This window comes from Eretmochelys imbricata, chromosome 10 (assembly GCF_965152235.1).
Source record: "Eretmochelys imbricata isolate rEreImb1 chromosome 10, rEreImb1.hap1, whole genome shotgun sequence".
In the NCBI taxonomy this organism is placed as follows: Eukaryota; Metazoa; Chordata; order Testudines; family Cheloniidae; genus Eretmochelys; species Eretmochelys imbricata.
This window is the reverse complement of record NC_135581.1, coordinates 79372464-79399630: the sequence shown is the minus strand read 5'-3', so window position 1 is coordinate 79399630 and position 27167 is coordinate 79372464. Positions and strand designations below refer to the sequence as shown.

The 27167-nt window shown below is 41.3% G+C and overlaps 1 protein-coding gene across 5 annotated transcripts in view; it reads right to left on the bottom strand.

The window, feature by feature from the left end:
- Nucleotides 1-21795, bottom strand: part of DIS3L (DIS3 like exosome 3'-5' exoribonuclease) — a 28057-nt gene extending 6262 nt beyond the window's left edge. For 3 of the 5 annotated variants that reach the window (XM_077827582.1, XM_077827583.1, XM_077827585.1), the window contains exons 1-12: nt 21622-21795; nt 18955-19108; nt 17364-17492; nt 15982-16117; nt 13918-14094; nt 12663-12741; nt 11783-11962; nt 8424-8593; nt 6522-6683; nt 5446-5693; nt 4296-4388; nt 417-950 (exon numbers count right to left, since the gene is read on the bottom strand). In XM_077827582.1, the coding sequence (XP_077683708.1) occupies nt 417-950; nt 4296-4388; nt 5446-5693; nt 6522-6683; nt 8424-8593; nt 11783-11962; nt 12663-12741; nt 13918-14094; nt 15982-16117; nt 17364-17492; nt 18955-19108; nt 21622-21751 (2192 nt within the window). In that variant the 5' untranslated portion in view covers nt 21752-21795. Of the gene's footprint in view, nt 1-416; nt 951-4295; nt 4389-5445; nt 5694-6521; nt 6684-8423; nt 8594-11782; nt 11963-12662; nt 12742-13917; nt 14095-15981; nt 16118-17363; nt 17493-18954; nt 19109-20766; nt 20811-21621 lie in introns of those variants that run through there. The other 2 variants (XM_077827586.1, XM_077827584.1) reach the window with 2 other exon arrangements.
- Nucleotides 21796-27167: the final 5372 nt, after the last annotated feature.

Here is a 27167-nt window from a genome sequence, read left to right as displayed (position 1 = left end):
AATTTTCAGTAGTAACTCAGAACCCTCCCCCTCTACTGTCTCATCTCCGGCCACGGGAGCGATTTGCTAATAGCAGTCGCAGATGGGCCACATGCCATTGTAGGCAATCTCCTCATATCATCCCCTCCATAAACTTATCAAGGTCAGTCTTAAAACAAGGTAGGTTTTTTGCCCCCACTATTCCCCTTGGAAGGCTGTTCCAGATGACTCAGGTAACATCTATTCCTGGCCCAGCCAAATGAGCTTCAGATAACATCCCTCAGTTAGAATGGCAACGCCCAATTCACTGAAAGGCTACGCTGAAATGAGAAGTCAATTACAGTGACTTTTATCATAGTTTGTAAATATTTGTCTATGGTTAACCACTGGAATTTCACTCTGAGTGCTTAAAACAAATTAAGAGAAGTAAAAGGTACCGTGTGTCTATGGAAAAGCCTTTGGCACTGGCGCATTCTCGGAGCTCAGAAAAAAACTCTTGTTGTGGTGGAGGGTGTTGGCGCAGCAAAGCCTGGTGAGGAAAGTTCTCCCAAATCATCTTTGCCACCCAGTGGTTGGCAAGGATCATACATTCAGCAACAGTCTCATGCACCTCCAGTGGCTGTTTAGGGATGAGATCATGAATGTTCTTTTTATCATCCAGCTGCACTCTTATTTCTACTCCTTCCAGCTCTAGAGCACCACAGCTGTCACGTTTAGCCCGAACATGTCGAGCTATATCAGTCAGTTTTCCTATTGCCCAGACCAATTCTTCCAGCTTCTGTTGTCTAGTTCTCTCATCCAGTTCTTTGAGTTCTAGGATATCATCAACAACACTTAGGTCACCATCTAATAATCCTTGAGCTACCTCATAGACCAGTTTGTACGAAGACTGAATGATGGTTCTGTTGTACCAGACTCTCAGGATTTCATAGGAATTTTTATCTAGCTCCCACATGACACTGACAGCATACCTTAAAAATAAAAACCTCAGTTAATCAACCACTTCCAGTTTTCATAAAACAGAACTTGAAAGATGTCAACATGTGACAAACCTACAGATTCCATTTTGTTTCTTGTACTAACAGCTCTATCGTTATTATACTTCATGAAACAAACGGGCATGGTAGTATCACTCACTCATGCACTTGCCTTTCAACCCTGGGGACAACGTGGCCAATACATGAAGATGAAGTATATCAGCAATGGCAGTATTCTACTTCTAAGAAATACCGCCACTTTTGTTTTTAAAGTGCAGTTGTTCTGTAATGTTTTCATTTACTTTGAAGGCATCTTAGTGAAATGTACCAAGAGCATCTTGATCTTTGTTATTTTTAACCTATAAAAAGTCTATGTTTTATATTTATATTTCTCATTGGCTCAGGTGATTGGTAATTAGAAAGAACAGTTGTTACTGTGGGTCTTTGAGATGTCCACATGGATTCCACTCTTGGTATGAATGTGCCTCATTCATGCATGAGTGGATTCTTTTAGCCAGCAGTGTCCATTGAGGCCACACTTACCCCCCCATATGTCCTTGCACCACCCCCCCCCCCAAATCTGAGGGCATAAAGCTGGAATGGGCTCAGCCATCCCTCAGTTCCTTCGCCAATACAAAATCCCAGAGAAGGACTCTGTCCTAGCAGGGAAGGAGAGTAGGTCATAGAATCCACATGGACAACACATCTCAAAGGACCACAGTCACTGTTAAGGTAAGTAACCCTTCTCTCTTCTTTGCGTTATTGCCCCCATGGATTCCACTCTTGGCAAGCTCAAGAGCTTGGGGTGGAATCTTGATTTACCTGGCCACTAATGGAGAGGGACTGTGGTTAGCAATGTCCTTCCTTACAGTGTCCATAGGAGGCTTGCATCAAAGTCTCAAGGAGGAACAACCTCAGGCTGGCTCTTGTAGCTTTCTCAGTTTGCTTAAAGAGAACAACATTTTCAGGAATAGGTCCTTATCCTATGCGCTCATTGTTAATCAGTACTGAAGCATCACAGGAACCCCAGAGATTTAGCTCCTGCCATTTTGCAAGCACTATTGTACGAGTGGGAGGGCTCTCTAGCCTCAACTGAAAAAAAAAAAAAAAAATCTTTGTTTTTTTTCTGGTCAACAGGCAAATAACTATATGAACTAGTAACTAACTGAGCTATAACACAACTAACTGTAGAACAGTGCAAACAGAAGGCAGACGCTGCACAGGTTCTGTCTCACAACCCTGGGCAGTAAGAAGGAACTGAGGGATGCCCTAGGGAGAGGAAGGGGGCTGAGGACATCTCGGGCATAGGTGTGACCCCAACAGACACCTATATTGCACTCTTGGGGCACCTACACACCAGGAGTGGAGTCCATGTGGACAATCACTCAAAGAAGAGAAGACCCTTTCATCTCTAGGTCACCAGTTAAATTAAGTTCTGGTTGCCTAAGTTATTAACATCTGATGGCAATTCCCATTGCAGAGATGTCCGCATCAGGAACCATCAAGCACAACTGATACCCTTTTGTGGACAGACTCAGGTGCCAATGTTTGAATGGGTATAAAAACCAACTATACTCTGACCCGTAGAATTGCTGTTAGCATGAAATTCATCCCAAAAAATCTCTTTAAAAATGGAGAGGAATGGCCATTAAGGGAGTATTACCAAAGGGACACTTACATGCCAAAAAATGTTGTGGGAATATATTACATTTTAATAAAAAGGCCCCACCTCAATTTTAATTGTGATTGCACACTAAGGCTCTAATCTTACAAGGAGTTATGTACATACTGGACTGGTAAACAGAACTATTCTCACTAAATAAAAAGGCAGCACATGTATAAATCTTTGTAGGACCATGGTCTACATCAGTTCTTTCACAGGTAAGATAGTGATTTTTTTAAAATGCATGTAATTTTCTAACTTGGGGATTTAAAAAAATGCACATAAACATTATGCACATTAACTTACACCTCCAAAGTAAATAACTAAAAGTACATGTTTCCCAATTTTTTAAAGAAGTGATTCCCGTGATGCTGTATAAAAATGACTGGTTACACTAATACAGTCACCATGGGTACCAAGTTGCAATAAATCTTACACAAAGTACACCATGTAAGGTTTCAGAGTAGCAGCCGTGTTAGTCTGTATCCGCAAAAAGAAAAGGAGTACTTGTTAGTCTCTAAGGTGCCACAAGTACTCCTTTTCTTTGTGCCATGTAAGGTATCAATGGAAAAGTTATGATTTGCAAAGTATGATTATCCTGTTTATATGCAAGTACCATCTTTGTATCTGAAGTAATGAATATTTACTATGTGCTTGAATCTTAAACCTGTGTTGTATTTCTGGGTGACACCCTCCAGACAGATTTACATCAAGGCTAGACAGTTATGTGTTGATGGCCCTTGAGGATCCTCCACACTCACAATGGGCCATAGACAAAATTCATTCTGCCCAGATAGCTCTTCCTGAGGATGCCTCAGACAACGAGGAGCCAATGGCCACCTCCTACGATTCAGCAAACCATGTAAGGACATGTGATATGCTCGTAGGACCCTTGACTCCATCTTGGGCCAGTAATTTTCCATGCACCTGGGCTGTGGGCTTTGCTTGGAACAGTAAACTTCCATGCACATGGCAAAGTGTATAAAAGACCTCTGAGACCCCTCTATTTTGCCTCTTTCCTGCTCTAATTCTCTGGACTGTGGATTTACAACTAAAAGGAGCATCTTGAATTGCAGACTGAGGACCTTCCAACCTTTTGGAAATTACCAGAGAGACTTTTGCAAGCCAGCAGTCTGTTCCATCACTGCTACAAATCTAATTTTAGGACTTTCCAATCACTTGTATGTATATGATTCCTTAACTATTTATAACACTCTTCTTTTTTATTAATACATCTGTAGTTAGTTTACTAAGGATTGGCTGACAGCGTGATATTTGGCTCTTGGCTCTGGAATGCCTAAAGGGGACTGTGTTTGGCTTCTGGTTAACCAGTGTGGTACTGCAGAAGCTCCTTTGTTACTGGCTTGGTGAATCTAATTATAGAATGAACCACTAGTTTTTGGGGATTGTCTGCCGTATTTCTTGCAGTCTGCCCTGAGTATGGCACTCTCAGCATGGCCCTTCCAGGCACCTGGTCACAATTCCTTATTAGTTTTACAGAATTAATCTCACTACACATGGGATATTTATATACATGATCCCAAACATGTTAATACTGGATGTTTGAACAAGGGATGTACTCAAGTAGCTGTTGGTAGCAATAAGAAAGTTATTTGTGTAAATCCTTCATGCATCAGTAGATCCCTCTTTAGTCATAAATATTACAAAAATCATACCTTTCAACTCTGCTAAGAAGAGAGCATAAATCAGCACTCAGGATGGAAGGCAGCATATCATAACGACGATCAGCTAAATAACAGGTTGTTGCCCTGAACATAAAACACATTTATTGTATTCTTCACAGGGACACATTCATGTACATCTCTCAAGCAGTTTGCAACATAAGCATAGCTTCAGCATAACAAGATACAAATGTCAGCATGATTTCAAAAGGTTAGTTTTACACAATGCACACAAAGGCAGTAATGCAATCAAGTTAAATAAACATTCATTTACAAATTATGGGCCCAATCCTGCTTTCCTCATGCAACTTCAATCTGGAGTTGTGGGTACACAAGGAATGCAGGGTTAAGACCTAAACAGTCAGGGAAAAACAGTAGATTATTCATAGACTGTACCATGTATCTTCACTACTTGCTATCAAGTTTATAAAAGTCTGCAATTGCATAAAGCAATATATTTAATAAAAACAATGTGTGAATATTTTAATTTCAAAATAATGGCACGACTAGAAAAGGACTGACACATCTGGCAAATCAAAATCCAGTATGTCAGTAACCTCCTCACAGTCATAAGTTTTCCAGCTGACAATTCTAAGGATCAGAAATTTTACTTGTTGGCTCTGCTGTGTGATAGCACAAAAGAGCCTCTCTTATGCTTTAAGCAATGATGTGTATACGCTGGAATTCATGTAAGGGCTGCTTTCTGTGCAACAGATGTTCTGTTTTCTGTAAAGATACAGTCCCTCCCAAAATAAACAAGTACATCAGCACTGAAATAATACAGGACAATACTTTTAATGGCATAAATTAATTAAGTTTACTAAACTTCAAGACATGACTCACTGAGAAGGAGACATTTTATGGATAAAAAAAGGACACAAGACTGGTCAACAGGGATTCCTTGCCCCATAATCCTGCTATCTCCAGAGCAGGCAGCAGGCCACTAGTGGCTCACTAAATATTTTTGCAGCCGCTGAGCCTTGTGAACATGACACCTACTTTATCTACCTACTTCAATTTTAAAGCAACAGGCTTCCAACGCTCAGTAATCTCTTTATATTGTTTAAGACTGTCTCACTTCAAACTTCCAGCTCCTCTTCCTTCCCCAATATGCTTTACACTTTCCATAGTAAATAAAACTTACCTTGCTCTGGCCTCAATGTCAGTGTAAGAATTTACTGCCACGAAATGGGTTACATCTGCAATATGGACACCTAGCTCTAGGTTCCCATTGGCTAGTGTCCGAATGGACAATGCATCATCCACATCTTCACAGCCTTTGGGGTCAATGCTAAATACTAAATGCGTATTCCTCAAGTCAATGCGTTTTAGTTCCTCCTCTGGATTCACCTTCCATGGATTCTCTGAGGTACTGGAAGGCATCTCACACGTCTGCGCAAAGAGTATTGGCAATCATAATTTTATGAATTTTCTATATACAGAGTTTACAAACTAGATTTAAAATTCCCTTTTTCTCTTACAGTGCCACAAAATATCAGTATCTATTACTGGATTATAAATTTTTCATTCAGGAAACAGACATTTGAAACATGTTCCCTCTTTGTATTCGCCAAGTCTTTCCTTCATGTTTGCCTTACAGAAAGTAATAATGTCCCATACTTTAATATGGTAATCTTCCAAGTGACCTTTGGAGACTAATAACTGAGTGATATTACAGGTCTTGCAAATATCAATAATGTATCTTGTCTTTTGCATATCTGTTTATTGCACTCAGTTTATAAAAGTATACAATGGACAGAATCAAAACACTCTGCTTAGATAGCAGGTCCCTGCTTCTGTTGGAATCAATGGGAATTGTGACACTGACTTCAATAGTAAGACTGGGCTATAAAGGATCATTATTATGAACACCTCATATTAAAGACAGAACTATTTTAAAACTCCACCTAGAACGACTATATTGAAGCAGAAATTCTTAAACCTTTTCACAGTGTGAAGCACATCTTAACAGAGAGATTATCTCAAACCACTTTCCCTGTGGTTTGCAATTGTATAATATGATTTGGTGCAAAGATAGCAATTGCTTAGGTGGAAAAGTAGTCTTAATCCTGTATTTTCAGAAACTGGAAATTGGTGGGATGAGAGATGGTGCCAGGTGATCAGCTAGGTCCCTTCAAACCATCCCTGGGTTCCTCTCTTTGGGAGACCACAGTTTGGGAACCACAATGCTAAAGAGTTCAATTAATCACAAAATCAAACCTGGGCTTCTGAGAAAGGGGCAACAGAAATGCCATTCTCCACTAGAATAACTGCAGTTTCCCCTTCGAGATCTCCTATCCGTCCTAAAACTCGTACAAAATGTCCATTTGGATACACAGATGTTGACTCCCAAGAATCAATGCGCACAATAACTCGACAGTCCTGTGGTAAGACAATAACTCATGTTAGGGCAGCAATGCACTACTGAAAAGCAATCAACATAAGTGCTAGCAGAGACACAAATAGTGAAATCCAAAGACACTGGCAATCATAAAAATAAATAAAATACACACTGAAGGAGACTATACATTTTCCTTATCAAAGACCACGGCTAAGCATTTAATAACAGAATCTGCATCATTAAATTAAAAATCAAGATGCATATAGGTCTACATTCACGCATATCTGACGTACAATGGGGCAGAGAATCAAGAAGTCATAGCTCCTTTCTGACGGCACCTCTGCTGCCTCCAGATGATCTCTGCTGCAGCAGAGAATCTAGGCCATGTTGTTTTTAACTTAAAGTCAGTACTATCATTCATACTATCCCACACAATCTTTATACTAGCATATGTGAGTCATAATCTATAAAAAAAAAAATAAGTCAGAGATAGCTGATAAATTCTTAATTTCATGGTGGAATGAGAATTTGTTATCCAAACTACCAGAATTTACTTCTTGATCATTTAAAAAAATATATATTAGCTACTTGACGCTACTCGTCGCAAAATATATTACAGTCTATAACAAGCAGTCGGAAGGAAGGAGACCCATGTGTTTTAATTCACATGTAGTGCATTTGTGGCTAATGCTATAAGTAATAGTTGTATGATGGCATTTCATGTGTTTATTATGTCCTCGCTGCTGCTGGACTGCCATGAAAATAAGATGTTGCATCTGCTTCTGAGGACTGAGATTGAGGAGGAAAATTTAAATAAAAGTGGATATAGCAACTATCAAACACTACATATACCAAAAATACAGCCTCTTACCTCATCTTCCATGTATTTATTTACATTTATTTTACATATACGATTTTGGGGGCAGTGAGTGAGTATTTATTTTATTTGTCTGTACATCTATAAGCATTGCCCAAATAATACTGCATTTGGGATTCAGTCTGAAAGGACATATGCTAGATAGATTATACTTCGCCCTCCCTTCCTCCTAATACCCCAAAAGATTACATGAAACCCAATATTAACAAGTAATTTGTTTAAAGATTACATGAAAATAGATAGCTTGAGATTTAAACATCCCTCTAAAGTATTTGCAACCCAAACATTGCAGCATGTTGTTAATACATGACAACCAGAAAAAGAAACGCACTGGAAACAAAAAGAAGTTGACTAATTATTTTCCATGGTCAAGCTCAGAGGAAATCACAAAATAAACAGCATAATACTGTAAAGAACACTAGATTTTAAAATAATTCATTTTTAATAATGTGAAGTGAATTTAGTATCACAAAGACAACTTTTAAAAAATAAACATGAATTTTATCTTAAAAGGGTCTCTTTAAAATGTATTAAAGACTTAATTCAAATTGGATTTCAGGTATATACTCGTCAGGTTTTACCATGGCATTATCCTAAAAGGAAGAATTTGAAAATATGAAGAAACAGTCCAGATTTCATTGCTTAATTGAAGATGCCAAAAGAAAGTGTTGTTTGAATAAGTAGTTAATGGCCCAAATTCAGGATTCCAATAAGCTCCCATTAGCATGAAATGAAGCAACTAGTTGAATACACACTTGTGAGGCCAAAATTTGGACTACCGTTAGTGGCTTAAGTTAATAATTTTAAACCTTTCACTGCCATTGAAATCATTATATTAAAATATATGACACCAGCACTATCATATTGGCATACACAATGCAGAAATAGCAGTCATATTATTTACCTGTAGTGCCTCAGCCTGCTGTGTGCTGATCCTGATTTTAGGAATTCTGTAATCCCAAGGTGTAACAAGGATTTTCTGGGCATTTTTACCCTGAGATTGACTCTCTTCTTTGGATGGAAAAGTGACCACATAATCTCGCCAATTCTTCTGAATGATTCCAACAACTCTACCTTTGAAAGAGGAGTACCGTTGGCTAGACATCAAATGGTTAGGCCGGTGGTGCCCAAACTTTGCCTGTTGTGCCCAGCCTCTGTTACTAGTAGTGGAATCTACCTGTGCCCCTGCTCCATTACTGCACAGCCAAGGCTTCTTCAGCAGTGATGGAGCTGGGGGAAGAACTGGGGATGGAGGAGGAGCCTGGGCTAGAGGCGGAGCTGACCTAGGCGTGGAAAGGGAATGAGGGCAGAGCTATGGCTGGGGCTGGAGCTGGGCTGGGGGGCAGAGCGGGGGGGGCTCCCTTCCTGCCCCCTATGGGGGTTGGCCTGGGCCCTGCTGTGCCCCACCTGGGCGGGTGTGCACCACAGTTTGTGGACCACTGGGTTAGGGAGAAATATTAAAGTAGGAGGTCTGGTGGATTCATCACTCTGCAGTATGAACTTGTGTATCCCACAAGTCAATACTACGATTGCTAACAAGATCTGGTATGCAAGCAAGTGACTAATGAGCTTTAGATTGTGAATATATGTTTTGAGAGCTATACCTTAGTGTTTTGATCAAAATCAATATGAATGTTGTTCAAATACAAGTTTATGATAAACTGACATTTACACAGCTAGGCTATAATGAGCTAAATTTATATAGCACCATTCATCCCAAAGGACACCAGTGTACTTTATAGACTTAAACCGATTTATCCGTAAACTATCCACAGGAATCTCCTTAATTCATCATTGAAATGCAGCCAACTCTGGAGTGGAATGTGGCAACTGCTTAATAGTCAACAGCAAAATCATTTTTCATTTTATGACAGGAAAAGAAGAACACATCTCCTAAAACCTGAACTCTGACTTGAGCAAACTTAAGATCTCTTACTGGTAGGTATGAATTTACTGGTATGATGGTAGGGTAAAATTTTCAAAGGTGCCGAAGTGATTTGGGAGCCTAGATCCTTTGGTTTTCAATGGGAGATGGGCACTTAAATTACTTAGGTGTTTTTGCAAAAAGAAAAGGAGGACTTGTGGCACCTTAGAGACTAACCAATTTATTTGAGAATAAGCTTTCGTGAGCTACAGTAGCTCATTTCATCGGATGCATAAAGTGGAAAATACAGTGAGGAGATTTATATACACACAGACCATGAAAAAATGGGTGTTATCATACACACTGTAAGGGGAGTGATCACTTAAGATGAGCTATTACCAGCAGGAGAGTGGGGTGAGGGGAGAGAAAACCTTTTGGTAATAGCTCATCTTAAGTGATCACTCTCCTTGCAATGTGTATGATAAACACCCATTTTTTCATGGTCTGTGTGTATATAAATCTCCTCACTGTATTTTCCACTTTATGCATCCGATGAAGTGAGCTGTAGCTCATGAAAGCTTATGCTCAAATAAACTGGTTAGTCTCTAAGGTGCCACAAGTCCTCCTTTTCTTTTTGCGAATACAGACTAAAACAGCTGCTACTCTGAAACCTGTCATTGGGTGTTTTTGAAAGTTTTACTGGTAATGTTACTTTGAACATGGGAAAGTAGGAGGTTGCACTCAGTGTTTTGTGTTTGAGTGTGATTATGCAGAATTGGGAGCAGTGTGCACCATGAGTGTTTCTATCAGATTTGAGAGTTAATATGTTGTGAAGTGAGAGACCGTGTGTTTCGGTAGTAAAGTATGCAAGATATTATCATTCAAACCAATTTCATCTTAACTGCCAATCACCTTAATGTTTAGCGATTGTGTTGTTGATAAATGCATTTGAGCAACTATAACTCCGTGGGAATATTATAGGTGGGGCTAACAGCACTGCCTTATTATTAATATCTTCTATTGATCGATCTATTTTCAGTTACTTATAAATTTGTTAAACTAACCATTTTTACTGAAGTTTTCCATGCCAGCTGCCTCCCTCAGGCTAATTATTTTTGGAAAATTTAAGCCCAAAATGGTTCAACCACTTCCAAGAATAAGGCTAGGGAATAACGCTGCCCTGGAGAACTGGATTCTATCTAAGTTTCTGCCACAGAATGCCTAAATTGTGCTAGTGAAGTCACTTAAGCCAAGTTTTTCACAGATAGTCACTAATAGTGTGTTCCTCATTTTCTGGGCGCCTGACTGGAGACCCTGGAGCTGTACTTTGAACATATTAAATTTTATATAATAAAATCTCTGAAAAATCAGGTTCTGAGCGTCTCAAATTGGACACCCAAAATTAATGAACAGTTTTGACTAGGGCTGTTGATTAATTGCAGTTAACTCATGCGATTAACTCAAAAAAATTAATCACGATTAATCACACTGTTAAACAATCGAAAACCAATTGAAATGTATTAAATATTTGTGGATGTTTTTCTACATTTTCAAATATATTGATTTCTATTACAAACACAGAATACAAAGTGTACAGTGTTCACTTTGTTACTATTTTTATTACAAATATTTGCATTGTAAACAATATAAATAAAAGAAATAGTATTTTTCAATTCACCTCATACAAATACTGTAGCGCAATCTCTTTATCATGAAAGTGTAACTTACAAATGTAGGGGGTTTTTTTGTTACATAACTGCACTCAAAAACAAAACAATGTAAAACTTTAGAGGCTACAAGTCCACTCAGTCCTACTTCTGGTTCAGCCAATCGCTAAGACAAACTTGTTTACATTTATGGGAGATAATGCTGCCTGCATCTTATTTACAACGTCACCTGAAGGTGAGAACAGGTGTTTGTTTGAATAGAATGCAGTAAATAAGGCATAGAGCCACACATTGAACAATGAGAAAACAATATAGAACAGCTGTTTATTTAATGAGCACTGTCCATTCAGTGCACTGAAAGAGGGTCCTGTGGAAAAAAATAGTATGTGATCGTGCATCATAACGCATATGTACAAGGAGGCTGATTAAAGGCTGCACAGACCACCTTAATTCTGCCATTTCCTAACTTCAGAGTGCTTGACTTTGCAACCTGAACAATGTTTTTGTGTGTGTGTGTGTGTGTATATATATATATATATAAAATCAAATCATTGTGTATATATATATTACACACAAAACTGCAATCTTGTTTATTAGTATGGTATCTCTTTCCATGATTAAACATGGAAATTTGGGAAAGGGGGCAGTTTGTGGAACCACAAGCACAAGGCAGTCCCATAAATTGAGGAAGGCAAATACTTTCAACCTACTTTGCACTGTTGTCTACTTTACCTGTGGGCATAGGTTCACTGGAGGTGTCTCCTGGTGCCTTTTCTTCAGTATCATTCTCACAAAGAGAAGCAGTTCTTCCTTTCCATTCATGCCGGAGTAACAACTCTACAGCTACTATATCACCATGGATTGCACGGTTCCGAGCTTTGGTACCATGAATAAGTATATCACTTTGGAGATCTAGGTTTAAAATAATAACAAAATAGACTATACATTCCTGAAAATTCACACCACTCCTCCGCTGGCTATTTTTTGTTGAAACAATAGTTTCCAGTAATCTGGCAGTTCTTATAGGACTGCTCCCAAAAAAGACTGTGGGCAAGTACCAATGCTACATTGCCAGGAGGAATCTTTCTCTTATTTTTTTAAAAAGCTAAGTTTGGTATTTGGAGTCTTGGATAAAACAATCACATTGTCATCAGCCCACAATGACCAACGCCCTTTTCCTGCAAACATTTGTGCACATGCTTAACTTTAATCATGTGAATAGTCTCACTGAAGCCAAAGCTAAACACATGCATAAGTGTTTGCCCAACTATGGGGCGTCAGGGTTGTTCCAAACCATGCAGGACAGACAGAGCCATAATCCATTAAACTGTATAGTGTGGGAGAAGGGAAGGCTGAAATACAGATTATTGTTTAAAGGGGATACATGTGGAGCAGTTTTCAGAGTCCTTCTCAGCACATGAAGAAAACCGGAGCAATCCAATTTCTTGCATTTTCTCTCCCAACTGTCCTACTGACTGAGGAGTTTGTATGGCTTCTTGTAGAGAGCCTGGAACCGTTGTTCCTGAGTAAGCTAGAAGGAGTCACCAGAAGGTGGCGTGGAACGCACTCAAACTAATCTTTAAATATAGCATTTTATCAGAAATATTTTCACCTGTTTCTTTACCACTGGCTCCTTGAAGTCGAACAAAAGCTTCCATTTGTGCTCTGTGCTTATTGACATTCAGGACACCCTAAAATAAAGCAATAGTCACTAACCAATAGATGCAAATACAGGGGGGAAAAAAATCTCCACACCTCAAAATGACCAACTTTATATACATTAAAAGTACTCACTTCTTAAAAATCCATCATAATCATTTACATAGGAAATTTAGAACAAGACTGTTTCTCCTTGTGGGGCGCATACTACATAGAATAGAGTTGAAATACTGAATTCTTGAAAGAGCCAAGCATTCTTTCTAGAAATTTTTTATTTAATGTAGCACAGATGTAAGCTCTGAAGACTACTACAGCTCTCTTTTTATCCACAGACTAGGCAGACCACAAGCAGAGTCAGTGAAAACTAACACACATGGCACTGCCCTGTCTTGACTCAGAGTTACCACCTACGAGGCAAAAAATTAAGTCTGTGTATTCAATTCTTGCCTTTCTGCTGAGGTTGCCAATAAAGATACCAGGTTTCTGCCTCTTTTGGTGTTTTTTTATTTTTCATAACATGGACATGTATCCACTAACAGTTGAACGTAAGCCAATGAACAGCCATAAGCTGGTACAGAATGCTGATTACTAATGACCTGAACTGGATTCAAACAGACAACCTAAAGGTAAGAGGTATTATAGCTTCACATTTTATTTGTATTTTTTAAAAAACAGATGTGTTGCTTCTAAACACAGTATCTACTTTCCCAACTGATGAATCATGTGCTAAAACAATGATCTTTAAAGGCCAGCTGAAGATTAGCACCAACAGGCTCCCATCAAATCCTTTTCCATGACAGCAAGAAATTGAAGAAAAAATTATGGAATCCACAGGACTCATCTGATCAACTTTTTCATTTTATTTGAGAAGAAGGGGACAGGAACAAAAAGATTCTCAAAGTTTACTTGTTATCTACCTCATACTCTCTCTTTGCTCATTACACTCCTTCCAATCCCTTCTCTCACTGTTACCTGTATGTTTTCTTTTATGTCACTTTTAGTCTGGGAACAGTTTTCCATTTTTTTTAGCCCACCCCCTCACCTCACTGCTTTTTTTGAAGCCTTATAATACATGTTCCCTCACCAATGCATTCTCCCAACCTTCTGCATTTAATGTTATTTCATATATCACAGTTTTCTGAGTTAGACTATAAATTCCTTGGCCCAAGCCTCATCTTTCTTTGTCTGCTCTATAAATAATAGATTACCTGTATATATCTTCCAGATTTGATCCCAGCCTCCAATATTTCCATAGGAAGATGTTCAGGGTATTCCTTCCCATTGTTTTCTTGGCTTTCAGACTCTCGTTCACGCCGAGATTGAAGTATAGAATCGTAGAGTTCATGGACAGCTTTTAAGTCAGGCCAAAAATTATCCAAGTAATTCTGTATATACACATTATAAACAGAGCACAAAAGATTTTAAATAGAGAGCTATTGTTCTATTCACAACAGAATTCTACTCAGACTCTACAATGCTTCTGTGATGCTGGTAGTCAGTATCCTAAATACCACAAACCCATTCCAGCAGTAAGCTAACATACATTTTAATCCATATCTCTAGAGAAGAACAGTGTAGTACCCCACTAAATCACTTTGCTACCAGAAATACTGTAGAAGGGGTTTGTATCATTATCTTAGTTTCAGATAACATTTTAACTATAAAAATTAAATAACTTTTTGAAAGATCTAATTCAAAGTAGGACTATAAAGCAACTAAAAAAATCACAATTAATCATGCTGTTAAACAATAATAGAATACCATTTATTTAAATATTTTTGGATGTTTTCTACATTTTCAGATATATTGATTTCAATTACAACAGACTACAAAGTGTACAGTGCTCACTTTATATTTATTTTTATTACAAATATTTGCACTGTAAAAACAAAAGAAATAGTATTTTTCAATTCACCTAATAGAAGTACTGTAATGCAATCTCTTGATCATGAAAGTTGAACTTACAAATGTAGAATTATGTACAAAAAAACTGCATTCAAAAATAAAACAATGTAAAACTTTAGAGCCTACAAATCCACTCAGTAACTACTTCAGCCAGTTGCTCAGACAAACAAGGTTGGTTACAATTTGCAGGAGATAATGCTACCTGCTTCTTGTTTACGTCACCAGAAAGTGAGAACAGGTGTTCACATAGCACTGCTGTAGCCCGCGTCGCAAGATATTTACATGCCAGATGCACTGAAAATTCATATGTCCTTTCATGCTTCAACCACCATTCCAGAAGACATGCAAATATTTATAATAAAAAATAATATAAAGTGAGCACTGTACACTTTGTATTCTGTGTTGTAATTGAAATCGATATCTTTCAAAATGTAGAAAAACATCCAAAACTATTTAATAAGTTTCAATTGGTATTTTATTGTTTAACAGTGCGATTAAAACTGTGATTAATCACGATTAATTTTTTTGAGTTAATCGTGTGAGTTAACTGTGATTAATTGACAGACCTAATTTAAAGTAAATTAGATTTAGTTAAAGTTACTTCATTTTTTATAGTCTAAGATGCTGTTTAAAAGAAGTGGGGTTTTTGTTAGTTTGTTTAAATGTTATTGTTAGCCTAACAACACCCCTTTCATCACCATGTCACAAGAGTGAATACAAGCCAGGTTGGTAGTAATCAGAAGTGGTGTACACTTAGCAAATATTTCGTGGTTTACATAAGTGAACTGGTGAAGTTTCAGTTTGGTTACCAATAAAACAGTGTCCACATAACAATTGGCATCAACTGTCCTCCTCCCCCTACACACGTACACGCTGACAGTCTCAAAACAGAGGCCAGTAACTGAATGGATCATGGAGACTGACTGAACTACCTTCCCATTACTACAGACAGTCCCAACTACTCAAGGCTGAGGCTCATGGGCAGAACAATGAAGATGAATCTTATGCTGCGCTGCCTGCGCTGTACCTGCACTGCAGACATCATTCGCTAACATAAAATGTAACGAAAACTGCAAAAAAGACGAAAAGGCCCCCAAAGCATCTAAGCATGGGCAAGGAACAGCCTGCACCTGCTGTTTTCTTCCAAACCTCCTCTGTTTTATCTACCTCTATCTATTCTGATATATTCCTAGTATCCAAATCCTTGCTTTCATTTATACCTCCTAACTTAAAAGTTAGTATTGTAGTATTTTTTCTTGCAATCTTTGAGACGGCTTAACATACACATTATACGTTATAGTCCTTAATTTGTCATTATTTTAATCTTGCACAAAGGCAACTTTCTTCTACTTCTTTTAACACGTTACCTTGAATAAAATCACAAACACTCCTTCCGTTTCACCTCCATATTCTCTGATAGCATCTTCATCTTCTGTTACCATAACAACCGGCAGCTGACCCAAGCAGTGATTATAATACCATACTGCTGCATTGTAAATACTCCTAGAAAAGTACAGTTCACACTAACATGTCTATCACATCACATCTGTTATGTTTAAGACATTTTCTAGGGTCTACTTAGCAGTGATTACATTTCTAACATGCATACTCAGAGATTTGGAAATCAGGTTAGCAAATAGCCAACATATTAGTCAAAATTATGGGTGCTCTATCAGAGAAAGATAGAACAGGTAGCGTCATTCCTTCCCTAAAACACATCCACATGGGACCCAGCTGCAACAAAGACATAGTGCACCTTTGAGTGCGAGGTTGTACAACAAGTTGGAATGTAGCCATGTCTCTAACATTCTGGCACCTACAATAACGTCTGGCAGCAGGCATTGGTGGGAGTATACTTCATTTCCAAAGCAGGTGTAAAAAGTCTAGCCAGAGCTGCTCTTCTGACTGTGACCAGTTTTAGGCACAGTGCTTAAGAACACCATATCTTAGCCACAACAGTTTTGCACACCCTAAATCCTCAAGTACCTCAGACAGAAGTAAGCAAGTTCCTCCCAATCTATCTTTCACTGAAGTCAGTGAGAGTCTATGGTTCAGGTAAGGTATCATACATTAATGGAGCAATTTATTTTTAAAAGACTCAGGCCCCCTTACCCCCTAAAAAATTCAAAATGCATATATATTACAATTGCAAGTGCAAGTCAAGTAACTGTGTGAGCAAATGTTGCTTTGACCATGCAAATAGAATGCAAGCTGAATATGTAAATACAATCGTGAAAGTCAAGCCTGTTGCTGCATACATTTTCTTCATGAAAATACGCATCAAAGTTTTGGAAGTTTGGCTTAATGTGTTCCAGAAGACTATTGTGATAAGAATATTAAAAGTTATTTCCATTATAGACACAGTACTATGGTGCTGTTCAGAAAGGGCCTACAACTACTCGGCCTGAACATTCGAATAAAACTGTGTTCTACCTCCTACAATTACAGATCTCTTCAGAACCCACCTTTGAATTTACCTCAGTTCAGTTTATTTTTATCTACTTATTATAAACTTATGATTACATAAAAATAGAGGCAAATATATTTTAAAATAATTTAATGCATTCTTAATCACAAAAGGACACCCTAGGACTTCAAATGCTGTATATTACCTTGTGGCCAGGTAGTCTGACCGCTTTAGGTCTTACATATCCAATGCCCTAGCATTTCTAGACATGAACGGTCTATACGGTCATGCCTTTTTTGTTCTGTGCAAAACTGAATACCCCCATTATTAGTTAAAACATACCTGGTCTGCCATTTCTCCATTGATTCTCCCCTCTCTCTTGGCAGATAACAATACTGCTGGAATTCATTAGCAAACAGAATACAGTCATGACGGGCATCCTTCACTAGATTTCGCAATTTGTTGTACTGTCTGGAATATGAGCAAGACAAATGTACACTGTGTCACCTTTTTAATAATGCTGTTTCAACTCTAGTTAAAGATTTAGTGGAAAAATGAAGGAAAATTATAACAATTAGTTTTAACACTATAAAGCTGAATCCTGATCCCAGTATAGTTGATGGAAGTCTTGCCACTGACTTTAATGGGAAAAGAATTTGACCTTTGTAGAGCAAAATGAACAGTTACTAAAACAGTATGTATACACCAAACACTTTTAGAAATACTTTGCTGTTTCTATACAGTATTTTCAGAGTAAGCTATAGGTTAGGCAAGGGAGTTGCGAATCAGGACACCAATGCTTTACCCAGCCTCTACCACCAAAGCATTACGTGACATCAGATAAGCCTAAGCCTCTCTATGCCTCAGTTTCCCCATTTGTAAAATTGGGATCATAACACTTTTTATGTAAAAATGGAACAAGATTAAGATGTTCTTAGAGGACATAAACTTCAAGACAAAAGGTCAAATAGTATGCCATAAAATATTGCTAGTATATGCCCCAAATGCTGTGGCATACCACTCACAATAAAACTTAAGCATAGCCAGGGAAATGTTCCAGGGCTAAAAAACGGCAAATGATGGGATAACCAGAAGTATTTTACATACATTTTTTTGCTTACAACCACTCAGGAAGTAGAAATATTTCCATTAAGCATACTTGAAATCTAACCTTTGAAATATTCACAGGTAATATTCCTATGACCAACTTTAGCTAGACCAATCTTGATTAACTTTTGGGTATCTCAGACTTTAGAGCACAGATTAACTTGCATAGTTTCTGCAGTACACTATTAACCTTTACATGTCCAAGAAATATATTTTAGTGACCAAAAATTGAAATTGATTATATAATACTTAGCATTTAGATTTTCTTTTAAAGATGAAAGAGCATAAGAGTAGCAACAAAATATGTCTGAGTCAAGTAATTTTTTAACTATTTCAGAAACAGATCAGCCAGAAAAATCTTCACTTTGATCTATTTAATGTACATTTTTATAGTAACACAAAAGAAATACACAGTACAAAACACAAATGTAAGCCATGTACAACACTTTTATAAAATGTATACAATTATATTGCTTTACAATTATGCATTTTTAGCATGTAAAATGCAAAAACTGCAATCATACTGACTTTAGCTTCTACTAAGAAGGCATCTGATTGCTGAATACTATGCAAGTTGTACTATTGCTCTTATCCTGTCAAAGACGAAAAGAAAATGACACTTCTGTATATGCAACTAGTCACAATTTCTCTCCCCCTACCCCCCAAATTACATTATAAAGTTTCTTGTGGGATTTTTAAACATTAGAAATAACCAGTGTCTTGGTGAGCTCAGGTTTCCATGCTTAAATGCTTCTACATTTTGCCATTTCAATTCCAACAAATTTTACAAGTCTAAAGAAGTAGTATATTATTATGGCATAGATACCTGCGACCCCTTTGATGCTGGACAGCTTGACATGCTGTTTGCATGAAGATAATACCCTTCAGCTCTGGAAACTCAAGAATCTCAAGGTAATCTTGAACAATCTTCCAGTCAGGGACAACATAATGAGTCACATCATCTGACAACAATTTCCCATCTGAAATATAATTCAAAGTTTAAAAGTTTAAACATCATTTTCAATTGTGGTTTATTAATAATGCCCCCATGCCAGGAAATCCTAGTTCACAGATTCTTAGATTATAAGGCCAACAGGGACTAGGGTGTTATCTAGTCTGACCTCCTGCATAACACAGGCCACAGAACTTCCCTGAAGTGCAAAAGAAAAACGTAGTAATCCTTAACTCTTATACAATATTTTTTCTAATGAATAAAATAAAATATAATCACATATAATACAACCTTCTCAAACTACATTATCTGTGATTGGGGTCATAAGGGATCTGCATCGATGGAACAATCTGGTGAAAATTCAATTAAAAAATTAAAGTGAGCAAAAATCTAATTTCATTACAAAATAGATCACTTAAAGTGCAGACAACAGATCAATTTTCTCTACTTTTTACATGAAAAGATTTTTTGTTAAAAGTATCTGAAACAAATACTCTTATGATTTATTTGGGGGGAGGGGCATGTGGGGGGAGAAGAGGGAGAGAGGTACTTCCATACCACTGCTTCCACAGATTTCATGATTTGTTAATACCCACTTACTACCAGAGAGTTCTTTACCTGTATGTCTACATAAAATATTGCACAAATGTACATGCTTGGAAAGAAGAGAATTCTGTAACAGGAAAGGTTTCAGATCTAAAATATCACTATCGTTTACCCTAAAGGAAGACCATACACATTCTGCTGGGCCTAACTCTCTAAAAAACTTCCTGAGAAATCCTTCATGGCAGAAATACATTGGAAAATGTTCCTCAACACTGATTGTTTTAATTTCATTTAGCATTCCTGGGTTGTTGGGAGAGCAAATAATGTTTTCTTATGATCAGCTATATTTTTTTTCCTCTGTGTATCCATTTGTTCCTAATGCCATTTTTAACATGGGACTGCAGCATGTACAGCAAGCATCAGTGGACTATATTTAAATTGCGTATATCCTGACAAATCGACTGACTTTCTCAGGTTCCCCAAGAACTGATACAATGCAACTGGTCTCATTAACAATGATATTTATAACCTGAGAACTCAGTTTTCCCCCTTCTACTATTGTATCTGTTGTGGTACAGCACCCCCAAAGCTTTGGCTGGGGAAAACTAAGATTCATTATTAGTGCCTCCAAGCCCTCCTCTACATGCCTGTGACCCCTGAACCCTACACCTACTGTCTTCTAACCTCTATCCCATCTCCTTTGTCAGCACCTAGTATCAACATACCCCCAAGCCTTGCCACCAGTCCCTGGTGCCTTTATCTGCACCCCAGACTCCAGTGTCTTTTACACATGGTGCCACCCCATCCACTACAGTAGAACCTCAGAGTTACAAACACCAGAGTTATGAAATAAGAGGTTAAGCACACACCTCACTCGGAACCACACAATCAGGCAGCAGAAGAAACACACACACAGAAGCAAGTGCAGCATAACAAAGGGAAAGTTTAAGACATTTTTTCCAACATAAGGAAACCGTTTCTGTGCTCGTTTCATTTAAATTAAGATGGTTAAAAGGCACATTTTCTTCTGCATAGTAGAGTTTCAAAGCTGTATTAAAACACTGTTTAACTGTAAACTGTTGAAAGAACAACCATAACATTTTGTTCTCAGTTATGAACATTTCAGAATTACGAACAAACCTCCATTCCCAAGGTGTCTATAGCTCTGAAGTTCTACAGTACCACTAGACCAGGGGTCAGCAACCTTTGAGAAGTGGTGTGCCAAGTCTTCATTTATTCACTCTAATTTAAGGTTTCGCGTGCCAGTAATACATTTTAACGTTTTTGGAAGGTCTCTTTCTGTAAGCCTTTAATATGTAACTAAACTATTGTTGTATGTAAAGTAAATAAGGTTTTTAAAATGTTTAAGAAGCTTCATTTAAAATTAAATTAAAATGCAGAGCTCCCCGGACCGGTGGCCAGGACCCGGGCAGTGTGAGTGCCACCGAAATTCAGCTCGTGTGCCATAGGTTGCCTACCCCTGCACGAGACCAGTGTGTCTCCTTCTGCACCCTACACCGGCTGCATTCCCTCTTTTACCCTCTACACCTGGTGCCTGCGACCCGTTTCCACTAGCTTCCTGAGTGACCCCCCTCTGTACCCTCCTTCTGGGGATCCTTAAACCTGGGGCCAGCAGCCTCCAGTAGCCTAGCCCCTGAAAGCCACCCTCCACCATTCTCCCCCAGGCCTGCTGCCCTCCTATGCCCCCAGCACCACAGTGCTTGTGCCCCCAGCCTCTCATGCCCTCTACTCCTGGTGCCACTAGTCCCTGGCGCCCCCCTCCGCCTCCCAGACCCCTCAAACACCCTAGTCCTTGTGCCCCCACACAGCCCCCCCCCCCATGCCCCTTACTCCTCCTCCCCTGCCTCCACCACCCCTCCCGGCCGCCTATCCCCCCAGCACCATGGTCCCTGTGCTCTTACCCTCCCTCCACTAGCCCCTGCCGCCCGCCCCCCGGACACTCCCGCCCAGGCCAGGCGCCCCCGGCCCCCTCACCGCGGGGGCAGGCGGCCTGGCACAGGGCGCTGCGGCAGGGCACGTCGGGGCGCAGGTAGTGCTCCCGCACGACGCGCACCGAGCGGCCCTGCAGGCCCCGCAGCTGCAGCACCTTCTCCGTGCGCTGCATCGGGCCGCGGGGAGGCGCGGGACGCTCGGGCAGGCCCCTCAGCGTCCGCGCCCGGAGGGGAATGGAGGCGGCGCCGCGCCCAACGCCGGCTTCCGCCGGCAGGGAGGAGCCTGCCTCGGAGGGCGGGGGGGCAGCCACAGCGAGTGGGGCGGGGGCGCAGGAGGCCGGGGGGGGGCACGGGCGCTGAGGGAGGTGGGGCTGAGGGGAGAGGGATGGTGCCGGGGGGAGGAGGGCACGAGCCCGGGCCCTGAGGGAGGTGGGGCTGAGGGGATAGTGGGGGTGCTATGGCGGGAGGATAGGGCTGGTGCTGAGGGGCATAGGGATGGTGCTGGGGGGGAGGATAGGGCTGGCTGTGAGGGAGGTGGGGCTGAGGGGACAGGGATTGTGCCAAGGGGGGAGGATAGGGCTGGTGCTGAGGGAGGTGGGGCTGAGGGGACAGGGATTGTGCCAAGGGGGGAGGATGGGGCTGGTGCTGAGGGAGGTGGGGCTGAGGGGACAGGGATTGTGCCAAGCGGGGAGGATGGGGCTGGTGCTGAGGGAGGTGGGGCTGAGGGGACAGGGATTGTGCCAAGGGGGGAGGATGGGGCTGGTGCTGAGGGAGGTGGGGCTGAGGGGACAGGGATTGTGCCAAGGGGGGAGGATGGGGCTGGTGCTGAGGGAGGTGGGGCTGAGGGGACAGGGATTGTGCCAAGGGGGGAGGATAAGGCTGGTGCTGAGGGAGGTGGCACGGAGGGGACGGATGGTGCTGTGGGGAGGATAGGGCTGGTGCTGAGGGAGGTGGCGCAGAGGGACATAGGGATGGTGATATGGGGAAAGGATAGGGCTGGTGCTGAGGGAGGTGGGGCTGAGGGGCATGGGGATGGTGCTGGGGGAAGTGGCATGGAGGGGACGGATGGTGCTGGGGGGAGGATAGGGCTGGTGCTGAGGGAGGTGGGGCTGAGGGGACAGGGATTGTGCGGAGGGGATGGATGGTGCTGGGGGGAGGATAGGGCTGGTGCTGAGGGAGGTGGCGCAGAGGGACATAGGGATGGTGATATGGGGAGAGGATAGGGCTGGTGCTGAGGGAGGTGGGGCTGAGGGGCATGGGGATGGTGCTGGGGGAGGATAGGGCTGGTGCTGAGGGAAGTGGCATGGAGGGGACGGATGGTGCTGGGGGGAGGATAGGGCTGGTGCTGAGCGAGGTGGGGCTGAGGGGACAGGGATTGTGCAGAGGGGATGGATGGTGCTGGGGGGAGGATAGGGCTGGTGCTGAGGGAGGTGGCGCAGAGGGACATAGGGATGGTGATATGGGGAGAGGATAGGGCTGGTGCTGAGGGAGGTGGGGCTGAGGGGCATGGGGATGGTGCTGGGGGAGGATAGGGCTGGTGCTGAGGGAAGTGGCATGGAGGGGACGGATGGTGCTGGGGGGAGGATAGGGCTGGTGCTGAGCGAGGTGGGGCTGAGGGGACAGGGATTGTGCAGAGGGGATGGATGGTGCTGGGGGGAGGATAGGGCTGGTGCTGAGGGAGGTGGCGCGGAGGGACATAGGGATGGTTTTGGGTGTAGGATAGGGCTGGTGCTGAGGGAGGTGGAGCTGAGGGGACAGGGATGGTGCTGCGGGGAGGATAGGGCTGGCTCTGAGGGAAGTGGCTCTGAGGGGACAGGGATGGTGCTGGGGGGAGAGGTTAGGGCTGGCCCTGAGGGAGGTGGTGCTGAGGGGATAGGGATGGCCTGGGGGAGGGGAGGGATGGCTCTGAGGGAAATTGAGCCAGAGGGGGCATGGAGCTGGTGCTGAGGAGGGAAGGGTCAGTGTTACCCAGGTGATAGTTGGGGTGAGGTATTTTTATGCCCCAGCTCCTGGACTCCTGTGAATAGGAGAGGAACTTTCGTTAAAATGAAAACTGAGACAGTTTCCTGTCCACAGAGTTGCAGAGCAAAACTTGAAAACCGTGACCCAAGCACATCCTCTCAGCCCAGACACCAGAGGGCAAATATAAAATACCCCTTCTGTGGGGCTGGTTTCTAAACTCATGATTTTGAAGTCCAACTCATGAGTTTTTGGGGGAGGGCAACTCATGATTCTGCATGTTTAGGTCTGGTAATTCTGGAGGATTGAACTGGGGTTTAATGAGGGTGCAGGGAGCAGAGCTGAAGAGACATGTGGCTCACCCCACCCTCAAATCAATGTCATACGGCTAGGTCTATGAAGCATATGAAGCTTGCCCTCCTCAGAAAATAGCTGCAGTTCCTTAGGCAATCCAAGCATCATAGAGTTATTCCACAGACATCCCTAATGCTGGGGGAAAGCACTGCTGTGGCAACCCTAGTGAGCCGCCCTAAGAATTGCAGGGAGACCCAGACCATATAGTCCCAGGGCCAGATACATAGATCATAAATATCCATTAAGCTGCTTTTCCTAAATTATGGGGTCTTTTTCCCTCAAGGACATTGAATTGAGGAAGAAACATGGAGTTTAAAGTTTAGACTTTTAAAAATGGAAATTTTTCCATTCATTATATCCAATAAACAAAAACCCAACACCTAATGAAACAATATATTTCTCTTGCATTCTAGATGACCACATGCTATTGTCACATAATGGGTGTTCAATAGTTGGAGCACTGGGCATTCAGACTGAATGAAAAGCAAGGTGATGCAAATACAATGATGACTATTGAGCTTGAATGCTGTAGTCCCTAACAGCTAACGTATTACTCTGCTACAAATCTTTAACCACAATCCCAGTCATGCTTGCTTTTTGTAGTGCATAATTTGTTAGTAGAAAGCACCAATCTCATAATTTTTAGAGAGAAACACAAAATAATGCTGAATTACAATTCAGAGCAGGGGGAGAGAAAAATAAAACAAACACTTACTGCTGTCTTGCAGTTCATGGATCTCCCCTCTGGTCCAATGGACTCAGCTGGCTCAGAGAGTTACACTATTCACCTCCCTGCACAACCTTGTAATAGATAAAGGACTCATGTAGAGTCACAAGTATTTGGAAAATCAGAAAGGGGATCTTTATGGGAAATGTTTGGGAATCCCACATACAAAGCATTTCAGGGAAAATCTAAGATAGATAAAAGGCACCAAAGTGAGGAACAGGGACAGAGACCATTAAGGTTAGATACTAAAGTTTATTTGGTTTATTTCAGAGTAACAGCCGTTTTAGTCTGTATTCGCAAAAAGAAAAGGAGTACTTGTGGCACCTTAGAGACTAACCAATTTCTTTGAGCATAAGCTTTTGTGAGCTACAGCTCACTTCATCGGAGCTGTAGCTCACGAAAGCTTGTGCTCAAAGAAATTGGTTAGTCTCTAAGGTGCCACAAGTACTCCTTTTCTATTTGGTTTATATTACTCAACATTGTTGATCCGTAAATTATTAAAAGTATTATAGTTTTGGCTGGCTAATGAGCTGTAAATTGAGCTTGACCACATTTCTAACCTGAGAACTCATATTTACTTCTGTAGCCATACGCATAATGAGTTCTGCTGGCTCGAGTCTTGGCTCCTATTGCAGCTGGAATGTTGTGCTCTGGCAACACAAAGCTGCCCTAATGAGGCAGCTGGATATTGCCCTTGCTTCGAAGAATCCTTGCAGGGATTAAGAACAGCTTAGCTGACTACACCGTGAGCTCCTGGTCCTTCTCTGTAGGCAACAGGGCAGGATTACAGCCTACTCTCTGACCTGAGAGCCTGGGCTCGCAAGTCCACCTGATCTCCTGGGTCTGAGCTCAGGTGGCTAGCCTGAGTCTGCGCCAAAGTTGCAACATCCACATAGCTATTTTTAAGTACACTAGCTCGAGCCCTGCTAACACAAGTCTGTCCAACCAGGCTGGGAGCCTTGCTCCCTGCTGCAATGTAGACATACCCTAGGTGTGTCTCCTACCTGTAGCAAGCTGACTTTCCTAACTTCCAGAACACTCTTCTACTTTATTGCTTGTAGTATTAAGTCTTTTCAGCTGCATTCCACTGAAGCATCCACAGTGAGCGAAGACACTGAAGGGCAGAGACTGGAAGGGGTTTATACGTTCCATCACAAAAGCTGAGAGAGATGCAAACAGAAGCGTTCACTGTGGTTAGAAGCGGTAAAAGCTCCAGCATCTCAGTCATTAGCTCCAGGTGATGCAGTGCTCTCAGAATCCTGCCCCTATGCTTTTTGACTTGCAGCTAAGGAATTTAATAATAATACCTAACTGTTATATACGCTCTGATTTGGGAAGGCCAAACCTTCCAGTGTACCAGGAAGAGGCAACTGTAGTAGCTTAGTGAGAGACAATCAAGGTATGGACCTGTGTTTTAGCAATCTATGTAGTGGGAAGGATGACATTTAGAGATGTTATGGAGGAAGAAACAACCAAACCTGGATGTAAGGGGAGAAGGAGAACTGAGGCCAATATAAGAACATAAGAATGGCCATATTGGGTCAGACCAATGGTCTATGTAGCCCAGCATGCTGTCTTCTGACAGTGGCCAACATCAGATGCTTCAGAGGGAATAGAACAGGGTAATTCTGAAGTAATCCATCCCCTGTCATCCAGTCCCAGCATCTGGCAGTCAGAGGCTTAGGGACATCTAGAGTATGGGGTTGCATCCCTGACCGTCTTGGCTAATAGCTATTGTTGGACTTATTCTCCATGATGTGACATTGAGGTTGGGACCCTGTGTAACAGGAAGGAAGAGTGGAGCTGTCTGTGGTCATAGAGCAGGAAAGAAGAGGAGAGCGTTTTGGAGGGAAGATGAGAAGTTCTGTTTGAGGTACAGTAGATGGTATTCAGTTATGTCAGCACGGACATGACATCTAGTTAGTGTCATTCAATTATTGTAATAAAATTAAGGGTTAATCAAATGAAAATGATTGAGATCATTTGCTCCAATTTCACCTCACAGTATGAGCTGCAGGACCTTTGGGCTAAGTTAGTGCAATGTTGATGTTGCTGGGCAGTCACAGATTTATTTCAGACATCCCAGTCAGCAGAGACAAATGAAATCTTCACTTCTTGTTGCTGCTGTTGTTTTTCAAGTGAGAAAAAATTAAAACATGAGCCAAATTCAGTCTTGGAATTGAACCATTGAAGCCCATGGGAGCTATACTCACTCCAGTGATGGATTTGGCCTATTGAGATCAAACAGAGACAGCACTTCTAACTTAACTTGGGACTGATTTTCTAAATGTCATGAAATTTTCACAAGATGAGGTTGATGGGTGCAAAGAGACCCACAGAATTGTAGATGCAGGATAGCAGGAGCATCCTTAGCTGCTTTGTATGATCAGGTGCTATAGAATTCCAAAAGAAAGCTTTATAAGATTTCTGCATAACTGCTGAGACAAAGAATAAAAGCAGAGTACAGCATAGTTTCAGCCTTCACCCAGAATAGTCAGACAAACAAATTGTCATTGAACTTTTCCTCTAACATGCTGTCAAATATGAGA